At 37.1% G+C, this 22,860-nt stretch overlaps 4 protein-coding genes across 4 annotated transcripts; 2 read left to right on the top strand and 2 right to left on the bottom strand.

Moving 5' to 3' along the window:
- Positions 1–1,252, bottom strand: LOC103339425 (uncharacterized). The gene is given in 2 exon segments (XM_089042130.1): positions 1–559; positions 562–1,252. Coding segments are annotated over 2 exon segments (1,002 nt in total). The 5' UTR covers positions 1,136–1,252; the 3' UTR covers positions 1–131.
- Positions 1,253–5,704: 4,452 nt separating this feature from the next.
- On the top strand, positions 5,705–9,249 carry LOC103339424 (non-structural maintenance of chromosomes element 4 homolog A-like). Its single transcript, XM_008242719.3, has 7 exons — positions 5,705–6,115; positions 7,485–7,565; positions 7,659–7,911; positions 7,998–8,088; positions 8,175–8,391; positions 8,494–8,585; positions 8,671–9,249. Exons 1-7 carry the CDS (start codon positions 5,992–5,994, stop codon positions 8,959–8,961), a joined length of 1,149 nt encoding a protein of 382 aa, XP_008240941.2. The 5' UTR covers positions 5,705–5,991; the 3' UTR covers positions 8,962–9,249.
- Positions 9,250–9,446: 197 nt separating this feature from the next.
- On the bottom strand, positions 9,447–14,321 carry LOC103339423 (enoyl-[acyl-carrier-protein] reductase [NADH] 1, chloroplastic-like). Its single transcript, XM_008242718.2, has 13 exons — positions 14,149–14,321; positions 13,203–13,513; positions 12,356–12,465; positions 12,215–12,270; positions 11,993–12,077; positions 11,858–11,905; positions 11,194–11,268; positions 11,000–11,111; positions 10,817–10,868; positions 10,683–10,734; positions 10,479–10,536; positions 9,955–10,053; positions 9,447–9,837 (listed from the first exon to the last, which is right to left on the bottom strand). Exons 2-13 carry the CDS (start codon positions 13,477–13,479, stop codon positions 9,683–9,685), a joined length of 1,179 nt encoding a protein of 392 aa, XP_008240940.1. The 5' UTR covers positions 13,480–13,513; positions 14,149–14,321; the 3' UTR covers positions 9,447–9,682.
- A 3,766-nt stretch (positions 14,322–18,087) lies between these two features.
- LOC103339422 (zinc finger CCCH domain-containing protein 52) lies at positions 18,088–21,906 on the top strand. The gene is made up of 3 exons (XM_008242717.3): positions 18,088–18,411; positions 19,159–19,219; positions 20,802–21,906. The coding sequence occupies exons 1-3, from the start codon at positions 18,333–18,335 to the stop codon at positions 21,553–21,555; spliced, it is 894 nt and encodes a 297-aa protein (XP_008240939.1). The 5' UTR covers positions 18,088–18,332; the 3' UTR covers positions 21,556–21,906.
- The last annotated feature ends 954 nt before the right edge of the window (positions 21,907–22,860 follow it).

The raw sequence follows: 22,860 nt of genomic DNA, 5'->3' as shown, positions 1-22,860 counted from the left end.
CCAAAGTGTCACCATTCTTATAATTTTATTCAGCAATTTTTACACCACCCACAAAACAAATCATTAACAAAATACCTAACAAATACCAAAATAAATAAAACAAACTATATAACTTCATTGCTCTGCTACCTTCAGTGATTGAGTGCCTTCTTCAATTCCTCACTCACATCACCCTCCGACGACCTCTTCTCGCTGTTTGACCGCCAGTCAACTTTCCCGCCAGAATTCCTGCCCCCAATATTGCCTGAATTTGAAATCGACTTTGTGGCGCCGGCGATTTCCTGCCGGAGATCCTCCACAGCCTTTCTCAGCAACCCGTTCTCGCTCTGTAAAGCCTCCAGCTGACGCTTCACCGTGAAGCAAGCCTCCGCCACCTCGGCATTTCCCGGAAATGTCAATCCCTTTTCCACCTCTGCTGCCTTCGTGGTTTTAGCCTTCGAATCTGCAACGTCCACGTGTTCGATCCCGATCTTGTTCATCACCAGGAACGGGATCTTCTGAAACGCAATCCCCGCCGTCGGATTAGCCCCAGTACTCTTCATATCCGCCGGCACCCTAACCCCCACCGCAAGCTCACCACCCCCCGGTTCCTCACCGGCATCGACGTCCTCGCCGCCATTTCCATGCCGGAAAACACACCGGCGAGAATTCCGGCCGCTTGATTTTCCGAGGGCAAAACCGTGATTTTCTTCCCCATAAAAGCGGTATCCACTGCTGGCGTCTCCGCCGAAACGACGCCGTCATCAGGACCTACGATTTTTTGAAAGACAGAGGACTGCGACTTCTTGATCGAGAAGTCTCCGAACTGAGGCTTGAAGTGGAGCATGAAGCTAGGGTTTTTCCCGCTGCCGAGCAGATTGAACTCGGCGCTCATGAGCATGGAACTGGAGATAGGCGAGCCGAAGGGACCGGTCCCAGTCTTGACGACGAGGGAGAAGGGGTTGGACGTGTCATTCGGGCGGTAACCGACCCGGATGGAGGGTCCGGATTCGAAGAAGGTGCCGAGATTGAGAGTGAGCTCCTTAGACTCGCCGGCAACAATTCCAGATTGAAAGGGCAGGCCCAATATGCTGAGGGGCACCTTGGCCCTCAACAATGGCTTCTGATCCTCGCGGAATTTGACCGAAGCTTTCATTTCTGGTTTTGCAGAAAACCCTAATTGTGAATTTCGGGGGGGACGAAATTTATATCAATTTTGTCTCTTGGGAGTTACAGTGAAATGAGTTTTGGCTGGATTTGAGCTTGGCGTGTGAGTTGGCATCTGCGTCTTCGCTCTTGGGTGTGTCGATCAAACTCTAGCCCTCGTATTTTGATGAAATTACAAATCTCGTAGTCTGAGGATGCTGTAATATTTAGAACTGTTAGGGGCATATGTGTGCCTGCCAATGGGTCAGGTTGGTGGTGCGGCCACACGTGGCAAGAAGGTTTTGAATTTTTAAATTTCGGAAGTCTAAAATTAATGAATTTTTGAAATTTAAAATTTGTGGAAATAATTCCTCTGAGTGCCTGGCTAGGACCGTTACGCGCGGATTGGGTTGCCTAATGCTCGCTGCTAAGTATATTCAAATTGAATCGTGCGTTACCCAAAAACTAAAATTTGAATCGTGAATTCATGATATTATTGCTTTAAGAATTTGTATTTCCATCTCTAAGGTGGAGTCTCCATTCGTGAATATCCAGCCTCCAGATAGTCTAGTGAGAAAGAGATGGGGGACCAATGAATGAGAATCATGATAGGTATATAGTTCAATTTCCCCTAATATAACAAATAAAAATTAATTGTGAAATAGGTGGAACTACCCTAACTATTAGGCCAATTCTAAGTTCATTCAACCATTTAGCATTTTCAAACTCATATACAAACTCGTAAACAATCTATATGTTGTACCCTCTCCTCCCTCATTGGTGACACTGGCAAGAACGGTCCATGATTTCTCAACATGAAAAGAAGATTACTTGTTCGAGGAGCCAAAAAATTTCGCTCCAACATATACAAAGTTGAATATTACGATATTGGCATATATGGAGATGCAATCTTACAAACGAGGCTAAACTAAGCAAATACTTTTCTTGCATTTTACTTTAAGTCATATCCATGCCATAATAAGTAAATAAAATCCATTTAATTAGGCCCAAACGGATGAAACCGACCAACACAACCCGATCATAATAGGGTTTGGTTGGTCTAGGTTGACCTAATAATGAGCCTTTTTTTGACCCAATAAATCATACACGGCTATGTATAGGTTAGGTAACGGGTTGAGACCAAAACCGACCTAATCCAACTTGTGCCCATCCCCTAATATTGACAATGTAGATCCCACATTTTATGCTTACTTGGACTGTCAATAACTCATGAGTGTCTCCAACTCCATTTATTTGCTCGTCGTGGATCGGTTCGAATTGTGCTCCAATCTATTTGAACTAGGTTTCAATGTCTTCGTCTTGTCCCAACTCATGTGCAATTTATGTTTTCTGTGGGTGGACATGTCTTGGCGGTGGCATGATTTAGGACAAACTATGGGTAAATTCTTATGGAGGAAAATAAAGAAAATCATTTGGTTCAAAATTGGCAAGAACGCACACAATAAGAAAGAATCACACTAGATATCATTTATGGCCTTAAAAGGGGAAGAAAGATGTATCATTAGATTTTTTGATTGGTTGAGCAAGTTTGAAGCAAGTATGGATTATGGACAAGGAAAATATTTTATTTTTTATTTTTTTAGAGGAATGTAATAAATTGTATTCATAATTCATGCACAAGGGCGAATACAAATACAAATAACCATATAGTTAATACAAATATAAAAGCACAATAACCATAAAGGATTAATCCAAATACGGAGGAATCCACCGACAACAAGAAGCCAACAAGGTGTACCTCCACTCATAGGATCAAAGAAATTCCGACATAAAAGCAACTAATCTGGAAAAACCAAGAAAATACCTCATTGCACAAAACTACAAAAGTAACTACAACCTTTAAGATCTAATAAGATTTGTTATTTTATTGATATTATGATTTGATTGGTTTCTTGGTAGTTAAGTTTAAGAATAATTTGGAATCTTTAAGGTGGGTTCCAGTTTATCAACTTTTAGGGTTAACATTTGTTTTCTCTTTATCTTATTATCGTGCTTTCATACTGTGTCACGAGTCAGTGGAACGATGACCTTGGGCGTAGGTGGTTGTAAGCTGGGGTGGGGGTGAGGGAAAAGGGTGATTGGTTCGAGTTGGGCATGCAAGTTTTGTTGTGAGAGGAGGGGTCGTATGGAAAGAGAGAGAGAGACATGGAGTTTCTTTTTATTTTATTTTCAATTGTTTCTTATTTTGTAAAATTTTATCCATATAAGCATTAACCGACTAACTTACAAGATTAGGCAATTAAAGAGATTAAAATTTGTAGGTTTATACAAATTCTTAGCCATTTGGTTTAAGGTTTAAGGTTTAATAGCTTGGGAATGTGCATGAAATTGCATTTCCATGTTGATAAGTGTATTCTTGGGAATCCAATAACCTAACTCATGGGTATTGTTAAAAAACTGAACAAATTTTCAATCTTAATACTGCATAAACCAAATATGGGAATAAACATCTTCCATACCCATCACGTGTGATTATGCATGGGAATTTCATTCCCAAGAAGTTCATCCATGACCCAAATGGCGAAGCCCTTCTTCATGTATGAGTTTGAAAATATTGAATATTTCCACCGCACTTCAAGATGGCCTAATAATAGGTGTAATTTGATGTAATAACTATAAAATTACACAACTTACTATTCTATTATAGTAGTAAAAAAAATTTAACTTAACAATCACTTTTCAATTGTAATCTTAAATTGCCCTTTAAATTTATTTTTCAAATGATAAATTGTAATTAACTTTGATAAATGTGGAGGGAAATTGCAATGAATTTGGTTTGGTAACTAAAAATAGTTTTCTTTTTCCTATATTGTTACTATTTCCATATATAGATATACATACACAACAATATCGAATGTATTATTATGTATAGCAAAGCTCAATTATTCTATCATGTATAGTCAACAAGGATTGAAATATCAGCAATACACCGATATATCGTATTTTCAACTACACCGATGCTTGAAGTAAGGCCATATCTTCCCTTGTATCGACGATATATCCCCGATAAGTGCGATATCCAGATATTTTGCCAATATCCCCGATATTTCCCAATACCCATAACAGAACTAAGAAAAAAAATCAAAAGTTTTGAAGGTAATTGAAGCAAATTGAAACCCAAAAATAGCTAATCCTTGCTGCCATAACCCTATAATTTATTAATATGAAAAATATATGTACAGTCCACTGCCCACATACCTCTAATCCATCTGAAGAGGACATGACGATCAGTTTTGGATCTATGAGCATAGGAACTAGACCTAGTACTAACTCAAATGAATCTTATGATGGCTATGGTTATGTCATGTCTGATTATAATGGAACTAGTTATGGAGCTCAAAATGATAAAACAGATTATGAACCTACTAGTTGGTTAATCCTAACTATCCTATATGTGGGAGGATAGTAGGGAGCTCAAGAGAGACTTATGTGTACCATGTTCAAACATGGCTTTCAAACTACTCGGGTTACATGACTTGATATGACTATCGTATGAATCTAAATGGTTGTTCCTCATTTTTAAACCTCATAAGAGCTCTTCATTTATGTAGATGGACACTTATCTAAATTGTAATCCAATGTTTAAACAAACTATGGATTTATGCATGGTTTATTCATTCTAATTAACAATTTATTTTCAAACTTTTCATTAACTCACATTACATACCACTTATATTTCATCATATGTATATCTTATTATTAGTAAATTTTGAGTTTTATTTGTTCAATACATTCATTGATAATATACATAACATCTATGAAAGTTTTACACCAAAATTATGTGTTTCAATGCCTCTGTCATTTTTGTGATTTTTTCCCCGATACCTAAGACGATAACGATATATCCCCTGAAATCTCTCTAAATTGGATGCCCGATATTATCTATAAGGTCGATATTTTAATCCTTGATAGTCAATGAGATTTGAACTTGAGACTCCTTCAACAAAGTATATGCTATCATTAGGCCAAACATTCCTAAGTGACCGAAATGATATTTGACCCAAGAAATCACCCACATAGGGAAGGGAATTTTCCTTTTAAAGAAACAATAATTTTTCCTTCCTAATTTTCAATTGTCATTTTAAGTAATTAATATATATAATTGTAATTAGATTTTTTTTGGTTATTTTTTCATAAACAACCACTCTATACTTTAGGTTGTAATATACGATTGCCAACAAAATCTAGCTTAATGGAAAAAGATCTTGACTTGCAAACTATTGGTATTTGGTTCGAACTCCCATGACACCTTGATAGTCAGGTGGTCTCACGTTGTCATACTTAAGTAGTGTGCGTGTGAAACATCATCTCTCTTGTGGGTTAGACTATCGCTTGTATTATATATAAAAAGTTGTAATATAAGTTTTATTTTTCCTACAAACAAAAGAAATGATAAAACTTCGACCTATAGCTTACGCAGGAAGATTCTCATATAGCTTGCACAACAATTTAAAGATGAAAGAAATCTCAACCGTCCATCGTGTTGACTAACGCGTGCATTTGTAATAAATCCGCTTCGAAATCAGAAAATCAAACAGAGCCCAACAGCCGCGTAAAACAGAGGAAACAGAGACGAAGAGGGAAAACAACTCTTCAAATTCCGATGCTTTAGGGTTTTTCAACTTTTTATATTAAACTTTCAGAACAATTTTCGAACTTGCATATTGTGTTATACGATTTGTTGGGGTTTCACCACAGAAAGTAACCTTCTGAATACATTGAATTTTCCATGGTTCTATTCAACCGGGAAAGAAACTCAGAAAATACGTACTTTCCCTGATTTTTGCTTGGTTTCGAATTTTCCCGGGAAAGTTACAGAGAAAGTTGAAGTAGTTGATTCAAGGGATGATGGAACGTGAATTGGCCGGTAGCAGTAGCCGTGGAAGAGATAAAATGGAGCAGCCGCAAGCCGTGGCTGACCGTAGAGCTCTCCGATCACGATATTTTACTGTGAAGACCCTCATTCACGGTGTCTACTTATCAATATCTCACTTTTCATATTTTTGATTATTTATTTGTGTGCTCTTTTGTGCGGTTTATGTGTTTGATATTGGGTTGCAGAGTTGTTCGTAACTTTTTCTTCTCTAAATTCTGGTTTGGAATTTGTTGCTCTCTGTTTGGTTGCTGAGAAAATGCATCGTGCTATGTGTTTTTTCCCTCGCATTGTTTTGCTTCCATAAAAAGAAAGGCAGTTTAATTTGATTGGCGTTCAAGTAGTGAAATTATAGGAAACCATATGGTTTTAAATGTTTGTATCGGAGTTCAAGTAGTGAAATTACCCTTTTTTTGATCTCGAGCTTTTAGATTTAAAACCTGTTTGTTTATCTATATTTCCCAATATCTAGACCAAATAATAATCTAACGACTTAAAACATACACGTTAAATATAGCTTAGAGTTTAGTTTCTATTTTTTTATTTACTCTCTCTCTCTTCATCTTCTCCCTATCTTCCCGTGCACTCCTCCTTTATTATTTTATTTCCTCACAACTTATTTCGTATTGATTGAGGAATTATGACGCTAATTCCCCATTGACAAGAAAGATTTTTGAGGAGGGAAGAAATGAAATGGCTTAGATATTTATACACTATATTAATTGACGTGTCATGTCATAACTCGTGAGAATATTAAAATGGCTTAGACATAGTTAAATGCAGATAAATGCATAATCTAAAAATATATCGGGATCCCTAGCCTTTTTCTTATGTCACTTAAACATATATGAATTAGAGGACATTACAAAAATGGATGTGTTTGTTGTTTGGTTTCAGGGTTGTTTATTCTTCGAGCATCATCTCCAATGGGGATAGCAAATGTTTTCTTTGAAAGTGTCCTTTGTTAACCTATGTGGCACTTTGATACTAAAATTTGCTACCTTAAAACTTTGTCCCTCCAACCCATCCTTCAAATATGTTAGGATGAATAAATGAACAATACTTTTGATTAAAACATGTTGTGAGACCCAATTTGCTATGGTTAACTCACATGTTATATTTAAGATATGAGTTGCTACTTCCATTGGAGGGGCTTTTATCCTATTTGGCCTATCAAATCAACATTGCTGCCCCATATACTAATTCCATTGGAGATGCTCTGTCTCTATAATTGAGGTTTGGATTGTTATTCTTCTTGGGGTTAATCTTCATGTTATGTGCTTTATTTTTTTTCTCTCCCACAGAAGTAAGTAGTTTAGGGAGGTGGATTAGTCTGTAAAGACGCAAATAAAGCCAGTTTAATTTTCTTGGAGTGTAAGGAAAATGTGGGAAACCTATGGTTAAGTTTTTGTTTTCTTTCTTTCTAATTATCTCTTTTTCTCATGTCACTGAAACGGATACGAAGATGAAAGAGATGACATTACAAAAGTGGATTCCAACAAGTTTAATTCGATCATTCATGAAGTGGATAGCTTGCATGAGCTGGGTAATTTCCCTTTTCTTATCATAGATTTCTCTTAAACTAAGAAATTTACATTTGGGGTGAAGGCTTAATTGATTGGTTTGCAATGAATTTCAGTACAAAATCCAAGAGAGCAAGTTGCTGATGCAGAGGCGCTTTTGGACATTGCAAACACCTTGATGACCTCTGTGAAGGCGCAGAACAAGGAAGGAATCACAGCTACAGATTTTGTCTCCTGTATTCTTAGAGACTTTGGGCAACAAAGTGGGCTGAGAAGTAACAGAGAAGGGGTTAGCTGCTCAATATCTTGGAAGGATATTGGGACTGAAGTCTCAAATGTTTTCCAGAGAAGCCCCCAATGCTGCACTATGTGTGATAGCTCTGAAGATCAATTTTGTTATATGTTCCTTCGGTTTCGATTTCTTTAAATAATTATATGGTTTGCTCTTCCTTCAGGATTGGGCCTATGAATGCTGAAGTAAAGCAACGGAAGGCTTACGTTCACACGAAACGTGTGAAGCCTACAGAAAATGATACCCCAGAAGAGGTAAGGGTGGTTTTTGGCTTAGGGTATCTTCTGTTTTCTCATGAAACACTGAGCAGTTACCTAGAACTCTCTTTAACTTTATGCAGCTTGATAATGTTGCTGTAGAAGAGGAACCTGAGACGGTTAAGAATGTGGCAGCAATGTTTAATGTCTTGAGGAAAAACAGAAGAGTCAGGCTTGAAAATCTAGTCCTGAATGGGAATTCTTTTGCGCAGACGGTGGAAAATTTATTTGCCCTCTCATTTCTGGTTAAAGATGGGCGGGCTGAAATAAAAATTAATGAAGAAGGCCATCATCTAGTTTGTAAGATCCCTTGCATTTGCTCACTTTCTTATTTGACTGAGGACCTCTTCTCTTTTATTCTCTATTTGCTGTTATTATATAGTTTTGTGTTTGGTGTTTCAGCTCCAAGGAATGCTCCTGCTGCCAAAGCAATTACCTCAGGGGAGGTTGCTTACTGCCATTTCGTCTTCAGATTTGATTTCAAGGACTGGAAGGTACTTTAAGATTTTATTGATTGAATGTTTATTGTAGCTTATCCATTGAATGATTTTCCAAATGGTGCATTTGTGGAATTTGCAGTTGATGAAAGAGTCTGTTGGGGATGGAGAGCAGCTGATGCCACACCGGCGTCAAGAAAACATATCAAGCTATTCTCAATTCGATCCGCAATGTGTAGAATCTGAAGCAACCACAGCTAAAACACCAATTAGGAAGTTATCCAGAAACAGAGGCTTGGTTTTACAGCAGCGGCCAGTTGGGGGATGCGGCACGGCTGATAGTAATCAATCAGTTGTAGAAGACTCGCCGGTATGTGATTACTCTGAAGATAGAGCTGCTGCTATCCGAAAAGGGAAGCGTAAACTGATGTGAAGTATTTACTAAGGGAGGGATGAAGTATACAAATTTTGGGGACATTTAGGACTTCTGCTTTATAAGTATACCTACTAGCAGTCATTTAGCTCTCTGTATGTCAGATGCATTGCTTGGGTTTCACCTAAGACTATGCCTTCACCTTCCACCTCTTGGCCCCTTTGGCTATTTGATACTGGAAGTGGATGGTTCTTGTATCGTATACTTTCTTTTGAGAGAACCTTTTAGTTTTATACACATATTTTAATTTTTTAGTGAAAATTACATCATTATTTTAGATAATCAAAAGCGATTATAATTCCTAGATTTCCAATTATTTTCAATATGAATCCCGATCAAAAGAATCAATGACTTCTTCGTGAATGCTAACAAAAAGATTATTTTATTATACCCATTATAGACGTCATTGATAGATGGCCTTGTAGAAAATGATTTCTAGCAGCTATATATATGTTGGTCCTAACCTCATATGAATAATTTTACAATTTGATAAATAAAATGTTAATAAAATCCCATAAGTCTTGGTGGAAATTTCATTGCACCCTTCATTTTGGTCTTGAATAACAATTACACCAATTACAATGTTATTTTGGCCACAGCATACATGATAATGTCAATAGCAAAAATGGATTCCAACTAAAAAGACCTACCCTCAGTTCTTCAATATAAAGCATGAATAAGATCCATGTTGTTTTTTGACTGCTATAGCATTACCACAGCGCTACTTCGCTGCTTTTGGAATATCAAGGTTTTCAAAAACTGGGCTGTCCACTCCCACTCCCATTGCATTTAGACCATTGTCGACGTATAGAACGGTGCCAGTGATGGCTGATGCCAATGGTGATGACAGGAAGGCAGCAGCGTTCCCCACTTCCTCTGTTTCCATGAATGGTTAAAGTTTATGTTAGTTTGCAAGGTAAAAATCTTGTCTAATGAAGAATGGAAAATTTGGAAATTCATGCTTGCATTTGGTTGTGTACGTTAATTACTCACCAGCAGATAATTCTTTCTGCAAGGGTGCATTTTCCGATGAGTAATCAATCATCATATCAATGAACCCAATTGCTTTTGCCGCACGACTTCTTAATGGTCCTGCATAGGGGAGAGGCAAAAAAAAACACATGAACAAGAAAATGTGAGAACATGGACCTATGCAGCATTTAAGGTTTAACAAAAATGTGAGGTCTAGATAAGTTTGAAGCTCTGATAAGCTATTTGGTGAAACATCTGCCATCTGAAGACCATTATTGCGTATCAGCATCTTATATCGAATGTTGAGGGTTCACTTTAACCAAGAACTATATACATATATGACAGGAAGAGGTGCACCTCATCTCTTCTAAGAGATTACAGAAGGGCATCAACTCCTAAATTACTAAATAGCTTTTATCATCAAAAGCAATAACATCAATATTTTATTATCAGAATGTAAACACTTTTTCAACCACAAGGTGGTCCTTCTATGTTTCCATTAAGAGTGGAAGACAGATTCTGTCAACAGAAAATAACTGTAGTACCTGCAGATATTGCGTTCACTCTAACGTTGTGTTTTCTTCCAGCTTCGAAGGCCAGCACCTGAATCAAGGGTAGAAATGTGATATATGTGTGTGTGTATATATATATATATGTTTCATCACAAAAAAGAAAAAAAAGAAAAAAGGAGACATCTAGATATGGTCAGTCTAAGAACTGTTATAAAATCAAAACAATTAAAGACTCACACGTGTGTCACTCTCTAGAGCAGCCTTCGCTGAACTCATGCCTCCACCATATCTGCAAGTGGGATAGTCTTAAATAAAAGTTTATTCAGAGAATAACTGTTGACGAGTAGTTTTTTATGCAAGAAAGCACATACCCTGGAATGATCCTTTCTGAAGCAATGTATGTTAGAGAGATTGAAGCACCACCTGTCATGTTAAAATTTACCTTTAGATTCTATGCTGTCTACAAAAAGCCACTGCAACATCATGGGATTCTTGAAAAATGAAGAGGGGAGGAGGGTAGGAGGAGAAATAAAGCATTAAAGTTAGAACTGTGCCTGGGTTAATTATTGGAGCAAAGTGCTTGAGTAAAGAAACGTATGAGTAACTCGATGCAGAGATTGCTGCAAGATACCCATATCTTGATGTCTCCAAAAGAGGTTTAGTAACCTGTGCATGATACATGTACTGCCTAAGTACCATGAAGATCTTAAATAACGTTGCTAAACAAAAAATGTGAAGACATATTCACCTCTGGTCCATTAGCAAGTGAGTGGACAAGGATATCAATGCTGCCAAAATCCTGTTTTACAGATTCAACAACCTCCTGCAAAACATTTCTACAGAATCAGCCAACATACCCAAGCTGGGCCAGTTTATTAACCCAACATCTGGAAACATAACCTACAACAGAAATGTATATAAGCTCGACCAAATTCAAGCATGCAATGCACCGTGAACATCAGTGACCAGAGACACCTGGAAACATATGTTTCCACATAAGCTTGAGGCATTTCAAGCATGTAATTCACCATGAATTCAAGTGACCAGAAACATCTGGAATTATAAATTTTAACCATTATACCCATAACACATTCTATTTTTCATCTTAAAGATCGCACATAATGAGCGTCAAATTTCATGTCTATGTGACTAGGGGTGGAGGTTTCTGTCTATGTGTCGGATCTGAGCTATGGGAAATAATTTTGTTATACTAGATAGGCCAATTTTATGTCCAAACTTCATTTTCTTTGGGAGGGGGAGGGAGGAAGGGAGGAGCCAAGGTCCTGACTAGTGTGCCCTTCCTTTTTCCTCTGTGTGTCACTTAAAGGCTAAAAATTTAGTCAATATCTGAGAATCAATAAAATCTTAAGAACTTCGATTGAACAGTAATTTAGTCCACACAAAAATGATACCTTCACAGTCCAATTGGAGGACCCCAAGTAGCGCTTGTTGGATTTTACCTGCACAAAACCACAATATGAGCACCACTACAAATATAATTTGACTTTATTGTATATTCCAAAAACTTAAAATCAGGAGATTCATACATCTTCAGGGACATCCTCAGGATCGTCATAAACTGCGTCCAATGGGTAAACCTTGGTAATTTCCATTAAAGAGCCATCTGGCAATCTGAAAGAAAAAAAAAGAAATCAGAAGAAAAACCTAAATCAGTAATAAACTTCAATAGCAATAACAGAGAATTTGAGACAGATAAAAAAACATCAACAGATTTGCATGAAATGCAGGAAATGAAAATCTGCTCTTACTTCCGCGACTCATCAAACTTCCCACGCCTTAAACTGGATTCGAAAATATTAAGTGCCTATAACGAATAAAACTTCATTAAAAGACTATACAGTTTTTCAGAAGTTAAGGTTCCACAAATTCAGTTAGATCAATTTACATACAGGCACCCATGTACCAACTAGAATTTCAGCCCCAGCAGCAGCAAGAGATTTTGCTATTGCCCATCCATATCCGTGATCATCAGCCACTCCAGCAATGAATGCTCTCTTTCCTGCAAATAGCTGTCCCAGTGTTAGATAGATGTGTGGACAATATGAACTAAGGGAAGCAGCCATGGAAGCCAATAGTTACTTCCTTTTTCCAAACCTTTGTCACTCTACCTTTGGGATCAAATAATTTAAACATCGAAAGCAAACCCGTGATCTTGCTTTGCCTTTCAAGAGTGTCTTTCTGGATGAAATCACATTTCTTTTCCTATTCTCTTGCTTTAGAGCTATAACTCTCTTGATTTTTTGCAATTAAAAATCGTAAACTAGTGGCATTCGTTATTGACACCAACAATAAACTAACATCAATTATCAATGATGACGATGACATGGACCTTCTTGGGAAACTTCATGACAAATCTCTGACTCTTGTTGGCAGTATTCTAATCCCTGTCATCCTTTTTATATGTCACTCAATAACTTATGTTGACACCATGAGTTCACAAGGATGCTGGTATGCTAGACAATATGTCTAACTGTGAACCCCAATAACTTAGTGCTTGCGCTAAGGGGGAAAGACAGAGAATTGATAGGGAACTGTAGCCAAGTGGCTAAGGCATGAGTCTGCAAAACTTCTATTCATCAGTTCGAATCCGACCGATTCCTACAGCGCCGCGCACTATTGTTGGTCTATTCTAATTGTGTCATTCAGCACGTAAGTTCACGACAACTATGAAAAACACTCATACACAAGTTACAAATTTGAGTACTTAAGAAATATACAAGAAGAAGGATGTTTGACCTCTCAAATCAATAGGCAATCCTGGCAATGGACTGTTCTCAGCTGCTCCTGACATTGCTCTGTTGACAGCCTTTACAGATTTCGTATGCCCTGATTTGAAGCTCTGGAAGAATGGCTGTGTTGCTGAGATGTGAGAAGAACTTTTAAGCCTTCTCCAAACTCCCACTTCACTGTTTGTACCAAAATTTGCTGTGCCTGACGTATAAGTTCTTCGAGAGGAGGATATGCAAGGCTTAACTGCTGCCATGTGGGATCCAGGAGTTGTAGTCGTGGCCATTTTAGATACAAATCACCAGAAACCGAAACAAACTCTGCAAGACGGAGAAGCATATACATCAGTAACAGAGAGGTAGCAACACTAACACTCTGCTAGTAAGCTCAAACTTGTGACATGTTATCAGCAATTATTAGAGATATCTCTAATTATAATTCTTAACAACCAACACAAGCAGTAAATCAAACTAATACAACCAAAAACTAGCAATTAATCTGTCTCAACCTGAAACATGTAAGATTAAATAACTTCATCAGAGTGGTAGTATTCAACAAATGAAATGCAAAAAATCTGGTGCAAAAAAAAAAAACAACTATTGGGTACACATTTTTGGATTAGATGGTAACCAAGATTATAATAACAAGATTAGTTTCTTTCCATTTCCTAAAGGTATCTAAACAATTGCAGCCAATTTTACCCAAGATCACTTAAATTATTAGGCCAGGCTTTCATTTTTCATTTCCAACGTGGGATCATAATACACTCAACAAATGTCTCTACAAAACCTTAATGAATCAGAAAAATTTGGAAACACAAACAACACGAGACATTGAATCAACCCAGTGAAAACATTCTTACAACGTTAGCGACATGATCAAAAGCTGTGTTTTTTAACTGATCAGAAACCAGTGAGATGCATGCACACATTCATAGAGAGATCCGAAGACTCACCTTTGACCTCAGCGGCAGTGTTTTGGAAGAGAAGAGCAAGGTTATGGTTGTGTTTATATGAAACGTGAGTGTCTGTTTTTGTGTGTGGGTTTCGATGAAATCGAAGTCTTGGTTTGTTGGGGAGTTGGTGTTGGGGAGCTTTGTAAATGCCGAATGAGGCGGGGGTTGGACACAGGACTGAGCGTTGAGCTGTGTTGTTTTTGGCGCCCTTGTGAATGACACTTTTGTCCTTGTTCTTAAATGGAGCCTTTGGACTCTCATTTCAGTGCCCCATTTGTGTGCATAAGGATGCTATGGGCTTAAGATTTTGGAAGTGAAAAACCAAAAACAAAACTCAGTTGTGCTCAGGCCCAAACTGAAATCCCGACGAATCGAATTAGGCATGTATAGGTCCGGATTGGTTAGCTTCCCGTGGCCGGTTTTGGTCAAACTGAACCAGTCTAAATCGTGTATAATCTTTGTTTTGGTTTCGGTTAGAGCAAGTCCAGCAACTAAGGCTGGACTCCGGCTGGGGGGTTTGGGTGAAAAAGGCGTTTTCAGCAACAAAATGCAGCCCGGGCAGGAAGTGGGGCCCACCATACTGGGCTGGCCTGAGGTGGAGTTCGGCCCGAGCACGAGCCCGAGCGCGAGCCCGAGGGTGGTGATGTCATCGCCGACACCACTGACGTCACCCTTGACTTTGAAATTTTTTTATCGTTGGGCGTGCAACGTTAAAAAATTCAAAGCTCGCGCTGATAAGAGCCACCAACGGCTAGCTTCCATGTGTCGGCATCTTGGCTCTCGATCGATTTTTTCCTTTAATCCAACGGTAGCCAATTTTTCTGCAATAAAAAATATAAAAAATCGGAAATTTTAAAAAAAAATACAAAAAAAAATACTGAATTTTTTTTCTATAAATACCAACCAATACTCTTCACTTTTAACACCAAATCCTCATACATTTTCTTCTCCTTCTACTATTATTCTACTCAATATTTTTTTCACTTTCAAGTTGTATTTTTCTCTATCATATTATACCTTTCTGTACCCCTCTTGATAGGCAACAAAACATTTTTGCACATTTTTACTTATGGGATCGGGGATGTGAAATTGATTTCACAAATGTTGTCCACCTCGGGTAGATGCCATCAGCTAGATAATACCTTGTTATAGTAGACTGTATTGTTGATTTCATATGTGATATTTAGGGCTTCACATCTCAAAACATCATTGAACACTGGGATTGACCCAGGACGTTCAAATTTTTTGAGATCCGGAAACTTTGAAGAAGGCGTGCCAAACCCATGTATCAAAACCAAGCAATCGCTTCAAGAATGATACTTTTCTGGCCTTTCCTATTTCCGTAATCCCCTTGCCAAACAGTTGGACAATTTTTCCATTGCCAGTGCATGCAATCAATGCTACCAATCATTCCAGGAAATTCACGAGACTCAGCTTTTTGTAGAAGTCGTTGCAGGTCCTGGGCGTAGGTCTGCGCAGTAGTCCTGGGTGTACTGAGTTTCCACTGCATCATAAAATCACACCAAACTCTCCAAAATAATGGACTTCCCCATCCGGGCAATCTCATCCACATGATCAGCAGATGACCCATACGCCAACATTCATATCACAGCTGTGAATTTTTGCTCAGGAAGAAGCCCCAAATTTCCAACACAAATTTTCTTTTAAACAAAGTATTCATCATAATTGCTAATATCATGCATGACTTTATTGAACAAATAGGGTTACATTCTATATCTCGCTCGAAAATGAACATCAAAGTACAGAGAATATGGGATAAAATAATCTTTCAGAAGATTCTTACCCCGAGAATGTCTATGTCTATCCACATTCGGGCCATGGCCTTCTCGTGAACCACGACGGCTCTGGTTTTCTTCCTCCAACAAAGCAACTGCTATGCCAAGTTGCTCATCTAGTTCTCTCTGCGCCCTTTTGCTTGCAGCTCATCTACGCATTCTTTCTCTAGTTTCTCGCTCTTGCCTCTCCAAAACCTCTTGCATGTCAGCCATTGAGAATAGAGAATGAAATCTAAAATCTAAGAAATGGAAATGTAGAGAAGATCTGGTGTGGGAGGTATGAGCAAAGTCTTTGGTTTTATAGAAAAATTTAGGCAGATAGATATGACACGTGGTGCAATCTTAGAGGGTGAAAATCTTATCTGAAATTTGAAATCTGAAATTTATCTGAAATTTGAATTTCGAAATGTATCTGAAATTTGACATTTTAAATTTATCTGAAATTTGAATTTTGAAATGTATCTGAAATTTGAAATTTATCTAAATTTTGAATTTTGAAATTTATCTAAAATTTGAAACCGAAAATATTATCCGATATGAATAGTATTGACACGTAGGAACCCAAAAATCTTATCCGAAAAATATTATCCAAATTAATTGTTTAAGTAAACAAAGTTGTGAAAAAAATATAAAAAATGAATAGTATTGTCATGGCAAAGGGCAACTGCTGGAAACACACTTTGTTGGGGGGCTAGGGCAGCTACTATTCACGATAATAGTAGCTGCACTAGGACTCCCATTGTCATGGCAAGGGTTAATCTGCTGGAAATGCTCTTATGGAGGAAAATCAGGCTAAACTGAACTACACTCGCCTTTAATATTGGAAGGTTAATTCGAACACATGACTTTCGAATGTAAAGGTAACAACTCTTGCTGGTTTAATTATTCGATCAATGGTATAGGGAAATTTCTATATATACCTAGCTACATGCTCAATGCATCTCATCCTCACATAAAAAATTGCAAAATTCTAAACTTTACTCCTCATTGTATTGATTTTTTTATTTTTTTTAAAGGTCAACGGGGTCTAACCCAGTGAAAAGGGCATTAATTTGTAGATCAGAAGTCTTAAGTTCAAATCCCCACGGTATAATAGTTGTGTACGTGAATTTCTCAAAAAATAAGCAAAAAGAGAAGCAAAAAGAGAGGCAAAATCAACCATGGGGCTGCAACAGCCCATTATGAGGTTGCCCATTATGGGTTGGCCCTTTACTTGTTTGTTTCACAGCCCACTGTGACTTGTTCTAATTAATAAACAAAAAACATTACATCACATGAACTTGTTGGGACAAAAAACAATCAGTTTGGTGAATAGTTTTAAGAACTTCTTGTATCAGTAACACCACTGAGTGAATAATATTTTGCAATAAATACCTTTATAATATACATGCAGGAAATATGTTTGCTTCAACTTTAAGAAGTTAGTCAACCAAAACATTATCTGGTGAATAATTTAATAAAAACTGCACTTTCATGCATAGTTTTCTATTTATCTCATATGTCACTAGATTTATAATAAAAAAAGTTTCAAGCATAATTTAATAAAGTATAAGACCATTAAATAAGGTTCTTGAATGATAATTTGTTTAATAAAGCCTTATATGAAATATATTGTTATTATTTTCAAGATACATAAGCAGTTCCAATAACAGTTTTTGAAAAGAAAAAAACAACCATAAAAAAACATTTGTTCCATTAACCAAAATTGAATGTAGAAATGAGATTAGCAAAGTTGGCTAGAAGCAGATGCGCTCTCCACTATGCACCCAAGTTTAAATCATCATTCTTATAATTTAAATTAAATTAAAATAGAATACCGTTTGTATAAAAATAATAATAACCAAAATAAAATTATGTTAGACATACCTTAGCTATGCCATGCAAAAGAGGAAAACCAGAGAAAAAAGAAAAAATGGTAAAAGAAATAAATTTGAGCTTACATCAGCAACCCAGCATATTGGCGGCAACCCAACCCACATATTTAACCCTAATTTTAAAATCCTCAATTATTTGCATCACACAAAAAAGAATTATTACATCATATTATTTATTAATTATTATCCATCCAGTACAACTATTGCTGTTTTGTTATTTATGATTTATATATAAAAATAGATAGTTAATACTTAATATAATAATATCCCAGCCAGACTCTGGACTCTCCCACTCTCGTTTTCGAAGCCGCTTTAGTTTTTAGCCCCAGCAGCTGCTCTTCCTCTTCCAAAACCCTTCTTCTAGGGTTAGGGTTTGGGCTAGGGTTTGCCTCTATGTTCCTTTGTCTATCTTCTGTCTAGGGTTTTCTGTAGCAGTAAATAGAGATTCTTTTATTGTTTCTGTGCTCCTTTTTAGTCGTTTGGGTTCGTTTCGGATCTCGATCTGTGTTCTAGAATGATGGATACTCGTAAAAGAGGGCGGCATGAAGCTGGCGCCTTCCATGCTAATGGCGGCTTCAAGAAGAACAAGCAAGGTTCGCTCTTTGCTTCTCCCACTCTGTTTTTTGTGAATTTGATAAATTTACATATCTGTCAGTTTTAAGCTTTTATTTGTTACTTTGTTTTCTATTTGGTTTATGCGAAGTGTCTGAAGCTTGAAAATTTGTCTACTGTAAAATAAATTTTTTTTTAAAACCCAAGTACTGGAGTCCCTAGCATGGCAAATTTTTTTGTTCTACTTGGGTTTGTTGGATTTGGAATGTCTTTCAAATCTATGTGATATTACATGCTGCATACTTGTTCAAGTTTAAACTGTTCCGTATGGTCTGTTGATGTGAATTTGTGGCATGTGAAATTCTTTCCTGGTTTTCTTAAATCTTTGTGATCTCAGAATTTGCTTGTTTTTCCCATTGTCTGTGGTTTTATAATGTCCCAAGTTGTTGGTAGTTTATTATCAGGCAAAGTTGATTTTTGTTGTGCTTTCTTGTGCTGAACCAATCCTTCAAATGAAGTTACTTTGGTTGGTTGCTTTGTTTACGAAAGTCAAACATGCCCCATTAAAAAAAAATTAGCCGTCTTCAATTTGATGGTTAATATAGCTAGATAAAAATCATGTTGTACTTGGATTATTTGGACTAGTACCATACAGGTAACTAACTTTACTAATTTTTATTATCTCTTTGGTTTCAAACTTCTTAATGGGTTTGAGATGCTCTAGAATAATTGGATTAAGGATCAGGAGAAAATGTAACTGAGAGAAAGTAATTAATGTTTTGTAACAGAATTGGAGTCCTTTTCAACTGGTGTAGGAAGCAAATCGAAGCCATGCACCAAGTTTTTCAGGTTCAAATCTTTGCCCATCTAAGTAAATATAATGAAATGCATCTTATCCCTTTTAAAGGTATTTTGAAGCTTTTATAAAATTTCAACTTACAATTGTTACAAAATAAAATCTTGTAACTGCACTAATGAACTGGGAATTCATAGTTGTTATACAGGTACGAACTTTGCTTTGGTCTAATGAAGTTGACAAATTCCATGTAATACTGCTTTATTTATGAACTACAAGGATAAGCATCCGGTAGACTAAATTGGGTACTTATGGAGTTATAATAAAATTGAGCATAGCATGTAATTACTTTATATTGTACCTCTAGCTCAATTAATGTTCATGCTTTATCTCAAAAGATGGGTAAGACAAACTCCACTGATAGTTTTTCCAGATTTTAGTAAATTGTTTAAGCTGTTGAAACAACCCTTCTGTTGATAAGTTGTAATTTATTCCCATGCCTTCTGTTGATAAGTTGTAATTTATTCCCATGCCTTCTGTTTAAGAAATATTATTGATGTGAACATGGGTAAGATGTAAATTAATTTGAAGATGTCTTCTCTTCTTGTCGTATAGAAAATTTTAACTTCTAATAACATTTTTCAGTTTCAATGGTATGATTTACTTGCCCGAGAAAAAAATCTGCTTTTGAATCAACTCCAAATCCTTACCCCCCCCCAAAAAACCACCCCCACCCTCAATTTTTTTTTTTGGTGCTTTACAAGTGGGGCGGGGTTGATTTGGGATCTGTATGGTCTTATAGATTCTTGTGTCTATTATTGACTGGTTTTCTTCTCAGTAATAGGTAGTGAATAACACTTTTGAATTATAAATTTGTTGAAAGTAGTATATGTTGCTTTGCAATTCTCTAAAAAAAAATTATAATTGTATCAGCAGGTTTTGTTAGTCAGTGAAATAATACTCAAAGAAATTTTGGAACCAAATTTTGTTAAAGTAAAATGAGTCCACAGATGAAATTGTTACTCCTATATATCTGATGGGTCCACGCCTGCAATTAAGTGACATTTGGACTAGAACAGTCTTTGTGATGCATAATGGTGTCATTATCATTTGGTCTAACCCTATCTTATTAACTGAAATCACTTCTTTATCTTAGAAGTATGATGGTTCAGAATTTGTGCTTGTTTGAATTTGGACCGAGTTATGTCTCAACTCAATGTAGTTGGTATTGGATTTTTGGATTTGTGATTTTGTGAAAAATGGAGGGGGTTTGTGGGGGTTGTGCGGTTCGTTTCATTTTTATCATTGGATTAGGTTTTGTCACTAAATACTGCTAAAGGAGAATAAGATAAGTTTGCAAGCTGTAGTTGCTTGGTATTGTTTGGTTAAGTGTTTCCCGTCAACCAAAAATGTGTGAAATTTATATTTACATTTACTGGAACATAGAAAAGAACAACAATTGTTATACTGTTGGTCCTTTGGCATACGCTAGAAGGAACTGTTGTGATGTGAAACCTTATTTCTTATCTTCAAATTGAGTGACCACTTTTGGCCTGAGTATCCATATCTCTGTAGAGAATAGTTAATAATTGTTTACTGTCATCTGATTAAAGAGCTTTATGATTCTGATTGCAGCACTGCTGGCTGTCCTTTTGGCGAGAGTTGCCACTTCCTGCACTATGTTCCTGGTGGTTATAATGCTGTGGCTCAGATGATGAATCTTGCGCCTGCTCCTCAAGCATCTAGGAACATTGCTCCCCCACCATCCAATTCAAATGGATCCAGTTCATCTGCAGTTAAATCGCGCTTATGCAATAAATATAATTCTGCTGAAGGATGCAAATTCGGTGACAAATGCCATTTTGCACATGGTGAGTGGGAACTTGGCAAGCATCTTGCTCAGTCCCACGATGATCCCCGTGCCATGGGACCTGGTCCAGGTCGCATGACCAATTGGATGGAGCCTCCCCTTGCAGGCCCTGCATCTAGCTTTGGTGCCTCGTCTACTGCCAAAATCAGTGTAGATGCTTCGCTTGCAGGAGCCATTATTGGGAAGGGTGGTGTAAATTCGAAGCAGATTTGTCGCCAGACAGGTGCCAAGCTTTCAATCCGGGAGCATGAGTCAGATCCCAATCTCAGGAACATTGAACTAGAGGGGACCTTTGAACAGATTCAGCAAGCAAGTGCCATGGTGAGAGAGCTGATTGTGACTGTTTCAATGTCTGGCCCTGCAAAAACTCCTGGAGGAGGAGCTCCAGGGGCCCCAGCCCCTCCCGGAAGTAACTATAAGACAAAGCTATGCGATAATTTTACCAAAGGGACTTGCACCTTCGGAGAAAGATGTCACTTTGCACACGGGGCTGCTGAATTGCGGAAGTCTGGGATGTGAGTGCTCTATCAGTTTTTGCTTGCAACCTTGTACCATTGGGAGAGCTGTTTTGATTTGTCCATGTGCAATGCAACTTAGTGGAACTAACAAAATATGATAATTTTTGGGCATTTGGTGCTAGTGTAGCTTGTAGGCATAAGTTTACTTTCTGAATATATGTTTTATATGCTCGTCATTTGTTTATGTGGAAACTAGGGCAGGATTATTTGTCCAAAACTGTTGGTAATTTTGATGACACTTGCAGAACGTGGGTAGGATTTTAAGCCTTGTAATAACTTTTGTGTTTCAATTGAAGTTCATTAAGAACTGCAAACTACCTACCAAAGTAAGCCGGATTTGGTTCTTCTGTTATGATTTTCTCTGTCTTGATCTTCTTTACTTTTGTTATCCATATGACACATCATTAAAATTTAATCTAATGAATTTATAAATTGACACATCATCCTCCCAATTCACTCTTAATTCAAAAAGAAGAAAAAAAACATAACACCCAACTAACGGGATAATTAACGTCCAAAGCTTTTTTTAAAAAAATTATTTTTGCTTCAGTGTCTTCTTCTCTTTTTCGGGGTTCTACCTTGCATTCTGGCCTTTTTTTCCCTCTTCATGTCTCTCCCCAAAAATCAATTTTATGGAGCATAATTGGCCGGATCCCATCATCACCAGACAAAAGCTTTGAGTTTGTTTGATTGGGTTATTCTTCAAGTTGTCACTGTAAGATTATTAATTCAATTCAATGATGTTATCTCATTAATTTTTTTGTTCTTGGTGGATTCTTATTCCTAATGGGCCGTAATTTCCCTTTTTTGTCCAAGAAGAAGAGGCTCCGATCTTTCTTCTTTTGCCCTCCTTATGGCCTCTTGCTCTTCCTGTAAAATCACAGCCAGTACAAATAAGAACCCACCGAGAACCCGAAAAAAAGGAAATGAGATATAGGTCCGGTCTTGAGATTTTGAAGGCCCTGTGCGAACCTTAAATTGGGGTCTCACATGTTCAACACAAACTTATACCATTACGTAATGTCATATAATAAATGTTTTTTTTTCCTTAAAGTGACCAAAGTACCCGCACTCCCAAGGACAAAATTGAAATTTCACAAAAGAATTAAGTTGGATTACAATAGATTAAATTGTGTCAGGAATGTTACACCTTTTGAATAATCACCATGATTGTGATGATGAGTCTTTGTCATCATAGATCATATTCATATATTAAATATTTTTTAACCTCTAATTTATTTTGTATCAATATTCCACAAACATTATTAATTCGATGCAATTATTTTGGTTGAGTTAGTTGGATGCA

This window comes from Prunus mume, linkage group LG8 (genome assembly GCF_029339155.1).
Source record: "Prunus mume cultivar Tortuosa linkage group LG8, ASM2933915v1, whole genome shotgun sequence".
Taxonomy (NCBI): domain Eukaryota; kingdom Viridiplantae; phylum Streptophyta; class Magnoliopsida; order Rosales; family Rosaceae; genus Prunus; species Prunus mume.
The sequence above is the reverse complement of the archived record's forward strand: the minus strand, read 5'-3'. Positions and strand labels throughout refer to the sequence as shown.